The 8,786-nt window shown below is 39.8% G+C and overlaps 1 protein-coding gene across 1 annotated transcript in view; it reads left to right on the forward strand.

Annotated features, from left to right (window-relative positions):
- Positions 1–5,075, forward strand: part of golph3a (golgi phosphoprotein 3a) — a 36,483-nt gene extending 31,408 nt beyond the window's left edge. The window contains exon 4 of the mRNA XM_081611198.1: positions 3,095–5,075. Within this exon, the coding sequence (XP_081467324.1) occupies positions 3,095–3,519 (425 nt within the window). The 3' untranslated portion in view covers positions 3,520–5,075. The remainder of the gene's footprint in view (positions 1–3,094) is intronic.
- Positions 5,076–8,786: the final 3,711 nt, after the last annotated feature.

The raw sequence follows: 8,786 nt of genomic DNA on the forward strand, positions 1-8,786 counted from the left end.
CACGGCTGATTAGTGGGTGAACTCACGGCTTCAGAGTGAACCCATTCATGTTTTACAGCTGACAGCCGCTCCCCTCTCTTGCAGGTACTGCGTACCCCCGCTGAATCTTTTAGGGGTACGCAGTACCCTACCGTACCCCCTTACTTTCACCCCTCTCCAAGAGTATGAACAATAAAGCTGGAGAAACATATGAATGTTGTATATCTGAATATTTTAATTTGTCATGTCGTAATAGCTGCTCTCTATTCTTTTTCTTTTTCATACCAATGTATTTATTGTTGAAAGCTACACCCCTTGCATACTTTATAATGTGTTCTGTTTCTTCGTTTTTCTGTGTACTTGTAAACAAAGATGTTCATTAATGAAAAATAATTTTTAAAAAAGCCGCATAGTTCAAAGCAGTGGTCCCCAACCCCCGGTCCGTGGACCGGTACCAGTCCGTGGACCCAATTGGTACCGGGCCGCGCAACAAATAATTAAATATTTCCGTTTTATATATTATTTGAGTCTGGAGTTTTTTTTATTTTTAAAACCCTTTAACCAGATTCTCTCAGTTACTTGCGCACCAACATTGAGCCCACAAGCAGCAAAATGAGTAAGAAACAGATCAGGTGTCTTTGGAAAGTTTTTTTGCAAAGGGAAAAAAGGCCCAGAGAAGAGACAGGAGAATGGATTTATCCCGGACCAGTAGGTGAGTCCCACATTACAAGCCTGCTCTGCGTAAAATGCAGCGACCGGCTCGCTAATGAGGCAATGAAGCTTCAAACTGCTTCGCCAAGTAGAGACCAGTGCTGTGCACAAGCAACATACCTCGGGTGTCATCGTCTCTCATAACACCCAGATGGGACCGTCTCGTTGCAGAGAAACAAGCTCACGGCTCCCGTTAGTCATTATCGTGAGTTAAAATTTTCACGAAAGTAAAATGTTCGTTTTTGTGTCGCATCTGTATCTTATTTTGAAGGGATATGTAAACGTAAATGTGCGACCAGAGTCGGAGCGTTTGGGCAGTGGTCGAGAGGAGATGAGCAGAGCTTGTTAGTCTTAAGTCTGGTTTAGACGGCAAGATTTAAGAATTGTCGGCCGATTCTCCAAACCTCTGTGACCACAGAGCTGATAAAAGACCAACAGGTTCAATCGGTTCGTGTGTCCAAGGCAGGACCAACACACCACACACGAACATCCCGATTCGATAATCCAGTAAAACCCCCTACATAGCATACGGGAATTTAGAATAACCAAACACGGATGACGATGTAGAAGCAATTGTGATAGTTTGTGGACTCATTTTAAGAGATAAAAGACGTAATGGTGGATAAAAGATGTCGGGAGCAGCCACTCTATTTGCTGCACTATGATTTGGAGGTGACTATTTTTTCATAGTTAACATTTTTAACTGAATAAACATATATAATAATGACCTTTACATATAATAATAAACATTTCCACATATCATCTCTGATATCCACCGGACTCACAGTTGCGCGATATGTCAGCTGTTTAGGTTTCCCCTCTGTTCTTACGTCACCGTGCTTTCTGATTAGCTACCTGTCACATTCAACAGGTTGTTTTCTCGTTCCCAGTCAGGGAAAAACTCACAGGCTACGAGAAAAGGGCCAAGACAACCCAAATTGGGTATATTCAGGCTTTAGCGGGAACACCAATATGCAGAAGCCTTATCTGAAAGTTAAAACATCTCCCTCCCCCCCTGAGCCGCAGCAAAATTTCTAAGTTTTGACCGGCCTGCGGTAATAAAAAGGTTGGGGACTACTGGTTCAAAGCGTGGGGAAAAAAGTAGCGACTTATAGTACAAAAAATATGGTAAATTCGTAAGTATACCTACAGATGTATGGTAAACTTATTTACCATACATAGTTAAGAATAAATCATATATTTTATAGATGGGGTTTTTCATCAAAAGAAAAAAATAGTGGCAGGTGAAATGTTTTGAGTGTCCAGTAAAAACTTTTCTCTACCAGCCACTGTGGCTGGTGGAGAAAATTTGTAATTTCTACCCCTATTTCTAACCCTCCCACGGTCTCATGAGAGTACTCTGTGTGTGGTCAGGTGAGGTCGCACTGACTCCACATGTGCTTTTACTCAATTGACGGAGTGATGGGACAACACCTCCACTTCCTCGTTGTCAGACCGTGACATTTTCTGCGCTTCTCCTGAGTGTTGCACTAAGACCATGTGAGGGTTAATGGAGGATTTTCTAAAGAACCCACATATCTAAATGTCTCCTTTATCCAAGACATGCATTTCTTGGGCAAAGGAATTTCAGTTTTTGTCTTCATTCCATTGATGAAAACTGTGAGCATGAGTTATTCTTTTCCACATCTATTCCTTATCTACATCATGCATAAACTTTGAATTGACTTGTTGCTGAAATGTCCTATGCAAATAAAGTTGCCTCACCTTTATGTCCTGTCTTGTTACTCCTTCTTTATGGTCTTCCTGTCTTCCTTTTCTTGTGCCATTAATTATTTTTCAACCACTGTCTTTCCTTCCTCCTTCATTTTTCTGTGTCCTCCTTAATTCAGTGTGCCTTACGTTTCTTTCTTCTGTTCTTTGTGACCTTATTCATTCTTTCTTTTAATTCCTTTCTTTTTTGTCATTCTCTTTTCCTTCATCTCTTCTGAATCCAGTGTTCCTTCTCTTCCTTTCTTGTCCTTTTCCTGATAAGGACACAGACAAGAACAAGAGAGGACAGAAAAAGCATTCCTGTCTTAATGAGCCCTTCTTTCTCTTCTTCCTTTTCATTTCTGACCAATCCCTCATCCTTTCTTTCTTGTCCTTCCATGTTCTTTTCTTCCTTTCTTCAGGTTCTGGATTTTGCTGATTCCATCATTTTGGTCAGACCATTCTAAAAATATCTGCCATAAATCGATAGTTAACTTTTGTATTTTATATTGAATAAATAATGTGATAGACTGGAAACTGAGTCTGGATAAGTCTGGAAGTTTCACATGAAAAATGTGTAGGATCTTTTTTAAACTGCCTGTTTAAAAGTTGGCCCAGCATTTGACTGTTGTTTTTGGAAATGGTTCTCTTTTTTTCGATTGAAGTGTTTTTTATTCATAAATCTGCTCCGCAGGAGAGACGTGGAACCCACTGAAGCTGCATTATCAGCTGAGGAATGTCCGTGAACGACTGGCCAAAAACTTGGTGGAAAAAGGCGTCCTCACAACAGAGAAACAGAACTTCTTGCTTTTTGATATGACTACACATCCCCTGACCAACAACAACATCAAGCAGCGTCTTATCAAGAAGGTCCAGGAAGCTGTTCTAGACAAGTGGGTGAATGACCCTCATCGAATGGACAAGCGATTGGTGGCACTTATATTCTTAGCCCATTCTTCTGATGTGTTGGAAAATGCATTTGCCCCACTACTAGATGACCAGTACGACTTGGCCATGAAAAGAGTGCGACAACTGCTAGAACTGGAGCCTGAGGCGGAGAGCATGAAGGCCAACACTAATGAGATGTTGTGGGCTGTGGTAGCTGCTTTCACTAAATGAGACTTAAGAGCATTGGACAGTCTCTTGTGGTATGCTCTGTGTACTGTTGGGTACAAATTGGAGTAATAATCCCAATAAGAGAACTTACTGGTGGTGTTGACTGAACTGTGGGAAATTCTGTCTTACCGGCATTTTTTTCCTTCCAGGTAACTGTTCTTGTGGACCAATAATATGCTCCAAATCTGAAATTGCTATTTCACTTATCACTTTGCTAAAAATATGAACTCAGAAAGTTGAATGAAGTTGTTTATAAAACCAGTATGATGACTTTTTTGCCTCGTAATTGTTAATTGAACAGTTTGGCAAATGTAAGAATACAGTGACCAAGTCTGAGATGAATGGACATATCCATGTAAGAACAGTGTAGAAAGTTATTTGATGATGCTGTTGGACCAAACATATTATGCTGTAAGTATGCAACATCCGTGTTTCCACTGGTTTCACAACAGGAACAAGAAAGCAGACAATATGGCAAAAATCCAAACTAAGTGTTCTGTCCTGATCTCAGTGTATTGGCAATAAGAAATTATTTAATGTTGGTGTTGCCTCAAACAACCCAGTGCGACAGCTGCTAGAACTGGAGCCTGAGGGAGAGAACATGAAGGCCAACACTTAGTCAATATGTGTGCTGCTTTCCTTTGTTCAGTGTTAGGAGGAACAGTGTTAAGAGTACATATTGACTTGAATCCCAGGTCTGACTATAGCAACAGCTGACCTTCTGATAGGAAGATTGTTTAATTCACCTCAAAATAGGAATGCCAGAAATAAAAACAACTTTAATCAGTCACCGCTTTAAGAATGGTTAATATTTTGTGTCTTTATTGTTTTAGGTACAATACAGTCTGCAGTTAGCAGAAATGGAAAATGCAGTAAGGAATGATTATGTGTATAATCTTTTCTGGATGTAGAAAGTAAACTATTTTTGTCATACAAGTTATACAGTTATCCTGCAAACAAATGAATTTGTGATGATGTCCAATAGATTCGTTGCCAGTACAACAAATCTATTGTACTGACTACTTGATCTGGTTCAACTAATCTTTCAAGTCTTGGCATGTGTCCATCTGATAAGTCTGAACCTTAGTTCTTGATCAGGAGAGGAATAGATCTAGCTAGTTGATGAGTAATCACAAAGCTTCACTTGAAAAAATTTACTTAAGCTCCCAAACATGAAACTGCTTTCTTTCTGTATAGCTGTAGCTTAAACATACTGATTCAGTAAACCTAGTCTACTTTTAGACTTGTCTTGGCAAAATCTATAAGATCTTGAGGGGTTAGATTAGCTAGTGAAATTCTCGGTTTTAACTGGAACGGGGGTTAATTATGCAGGGTATTTGATGTTCAGATAATTCTGACGTAACTCAGATTGGTTTTATTGTTTGAAATTGTAAACAAAGAGGCTTCTTTAGTTTGCGTAATCCCTTTTACCATAAACTATCACTTGGTCCTAGTTTTGTATCATCAAGCTCATTGTGTTGATCTACTTTTCTGTGTTAAATGCACAGTTCCAGAATTGATAATGGAAGATGTTTTCTTAATAAAATTTTTAATGCGTTTGTCTTGGCTCTTGGGAATTTCTATCAAATTAATCTTATGTACAGAAGATGATTAGTGCCACATGAATTCGAGCATGTGGCACCAATGGAAATAAGTATGCTATATTTACAGAAGTATAAATCATATAGTGGATGAATGAAACGTTAGTTTGCACTGCAGGTTGTTCTATCTCAAACAACTAATGCGTCTAATAAATCCCTTAGTTGCATCAGGGGTTTGAGATGACACCTTATTTGCTAAGTTCTATTTCAAGGTGTTGAATTAGTCTGCAGTGGTCATTGAAAGTAAGATTATGTGCTTACTCTGGGTAAACCTGGAGAATTAAAGAGGCAGTATTATGTAAAATTTACTTTTTTGAGTTTTACATCATGTTATGTTATTCCCTCATCAAAAACATACCTGGTGTGTTGCTTTGATTGTTTCATGCATGTTAGAGAAATTCTTAAATCTCCCGTGGCAACTATTCAACTGTGTAAAATGCCTGAGTGGACCCAACTCCTGATTTTGGCATACAGCTCATAAAAACCCAAAATTCCTATCTCAAAAAATTAGCCAAAATACAAAAATACCAAAAGTATCAAAATACCAAAAAAGTCAACCTTCAAATAATTATGTTCAGTTATGCACTCAATACTTGGTCGGGAATCCTTTTGCAGAAATGACGGCTTCAATGCGGCGTGGCATGGAGGCAATCAGCCTGTGGCACTGCCTAGGTGTTATGGAGGCCCAGGATGCTTCGATAGAGGCCTTTAGCTTATTCAAAGTTTTGGGTCTTGCGTTTCTCAACTTTCTCTTCACAATATCCCACAGATTCTCTATGAGTTTCAGGTCAGGAGAGTTGGCAGGCCAATTGAGCTAAGTAATAGTAAACCAATGGTCAGTAAACCATTTACCAGTGGTTTTGGCACTGAGAGCAGGTGCCAGGTCGTGCTGAAAAATGAAATCTGAATCTCCATAAAGCTTTTCAGCAGATGGAAGCATGAAGTGCTCCAAAATCTTCTGATAGCTGCTGCATTGATCCTGAGCTTGATAAAACACAGTGGACCAACACCAGCAGCTGACATGGCTCCCCAGACCATCACTGACTGTGGGTACTTGACACTGGACTTCTGGCATTTTGGCATTTCCTTCTCCCGAGTCTTCCTCCAGACTCTGGCACCTTGATTTATGAATGAAACGCAAAATTTGCATTCATCCGAAAAAAGTACTTTGGGCCACTGAGCAACAGGTAGCCCAGGTCAGGTGCCTCTGCCGCTGTTTTTGGTTCAAAAGTGGCTTGACCTGGGGAATGCGGCACCTGTAGCCCATTTCCTGCACACGCCTGTGCATGGTGGCTCTGGATGTTTCTACTCCAGACTCAGTCCACTGCTTCCGCAGGTCTCCCAAGGTCTGGAATCGGCCCTTCTCCACAATCTTCCTCAGGGTCCGGTCACCTCTTCTCGTTGTGCAGCGTTTTCTGCCACATTTTTTCCTTCCCACAGACTTCCCACTGAGGTGCCTTGATACAGCACTCTGAGAACAGCCTATTTGTTCAGAAATTTCTTTCCGTGTCTTACCCTCTTGTTTGAGGGCATCAATGATGGTCTTCTGGACAGCAGTCAGGTCCGCAGTCTTACCCATGATTGCGGTTTTGAGTAATGAACCAGGCTGGGAGTTTTTAAAAGCCTCAGGAATCTTTTGCAGGTGTTTAGAGTTACTTTGTTGATTCAGATGAATAAGTTAACTGCTCGTTCAGAGAACCTTTTCATGACATGCACATTTTTTGAGATAGGAATTTTGGGTTTTCATGAGCTGTATGCCAAAATTATCAGTATTAAAACACTAAAAGACCTGAAATATTTAAGTTGGTGTGCAATGAACCTAAAATATATGACAGTTTAATTTTTATTATTACATTATGGAAAATAATGAACTTTATCACAATATGCTAATTTTTTTAGAAGGACCTGTAGTAAGATTACTTGGGCATCCCTTGGCTCAATTCAGATTTTTTTTCCTTCAATTAAAGGTACAGTAGTAATGCCATCTTGTGGCAGAAAGAGTAAACTGTCAATGGGTGCCACCATATTTGGCACCTATATTTTTGAAAGAAGTGGAGGAAAAATCCTTGATGGATTTGAAAAGACCTGCCACAAATCTTGGAGCCAGCAAGTAGTGAGATTTAAGCTTCCACAGTGAAGCACATGCTGAAAGCTGAAGGACTTCATGTCTATGCTCCATCATGTACAACCCTACGGACCGAAAAATGCAAAAAACATAGGCTGCAATTTGCTCACAAATATATGCATCATCCAAACCATATTTCAAGAAAAAATGTATACATCATCCAAAAAGGCAGTTAAAAACTGGACTATAGTTGTGGGCTTAAGCATTATTAGCAATGTCTTCCAGTAACATAATTACCCAGTAATATTTTTACATGTCCTGTCAACATAATACAATAATACAATATACGCCCTGAGCACTGGGCTTAGCACATAGCAGTGAGGTTTTCTGGGGAAACCCTGATTATGGTTAAGATCCAGATTCTGTGGAGGTTGATCTATGTGCAAGTATGATGTCTCATGCTCTATGGAATCCATTGATGATGGTATATTCAGGTCTGGCAACACATGTTGCCAGACCTGACCAACTGCAGCAACCCCATATCACAGCACTGCCTCCTGGGGCATGACAGTAGGCACTAGGCATCAGTTCACCTGCCTCTCCACTTCCTCGATGTGCCCAAATGAGAAGCTAGTCATTGCATCAGCTGGAGTTAAATAACTTGTTACTAGCTGAAAGATAATAGCACATGCTTGTAAATTTAGGTGATGAATTATGTTTGGTCCAGCAGTGTTCCTCATTGTTTTGAGGAAATATCGGATGTATTTTCCCACTGATGTTGAAATATGCACTTTATTTGCAAAATCTGAAAATGAACCATTAAACCCATCTTTAAATAACCCAGCATGTGTATTCACTTGCATGAACAAAGAGATGTTTCGGGTCTATTTTATCACTTGCATTAGCAAGGTAGTGGTTCCTGAGGACTGGGATTGAGAACCAGTCCTTTAAGATAATTTCATCAGAAATATTAGACTGAATACATTTCAATTAATTAGAAAAGACAGAGTAGATTTAACATTACTTTAAACCTCCAGGCGGTCGTGGCAGATGGCCGTTTCCACTAAGCCTGAATGCTGAGAATGAGGGATTGCTGAAAGGTCCATGACTCAATGCAAGTGACTTTCGTCTGTTGCTATGTGCTTCTTTAGGGGGAGTAAATGCTGCAAATCAATGACTCGATGCAATCTTCTGGGTTTTCTTAGATAATTTTTAAGCTAATTTGAATAATAACCTGAACTTGACTGAATTGTTTAATAACTAGGATTATCAATCATCCTTGCTTGCCAAGGATTTGAACCCAGAAAAGATGTTGCCATGCTTTATTAGAGTGTTTCTCAATCCTGGTCTTCTGGTCCACCTGCCCTGCATGTTTTAGATATGTCTCGGTTCCAGAAAACCTGATTCAAATGACTCCATAACCTCTTTGCATGCCAGAAGCCTGTTCATCATTCAAGTATTGTTACCATACACCTGAAACATGCATGGTGGTTCCTGAGGACTGGGATTGAGAACCAGTCCTTTAAGATAATTTTATCAGAAATATTAGACTGAATACATTTCAATTAATTAGGAAAGACAGTGTAGATGTACAGTTTCTATTA

Source organism: Poecilia reticulata, chromosome 9 (genome assembly GCF_904066995.2).
Source record: "Poecilia reticulata chromosome 9, P_reticulata-male-v2, whole genome shotgun sequence".
NCBI classification, from domain to species: Eukaryota; Metazoa; Chordata; class Actinopteri; order Cyprinodontiformes; family Poeciliidae; genus Poecilia; species Poecilia reticulata.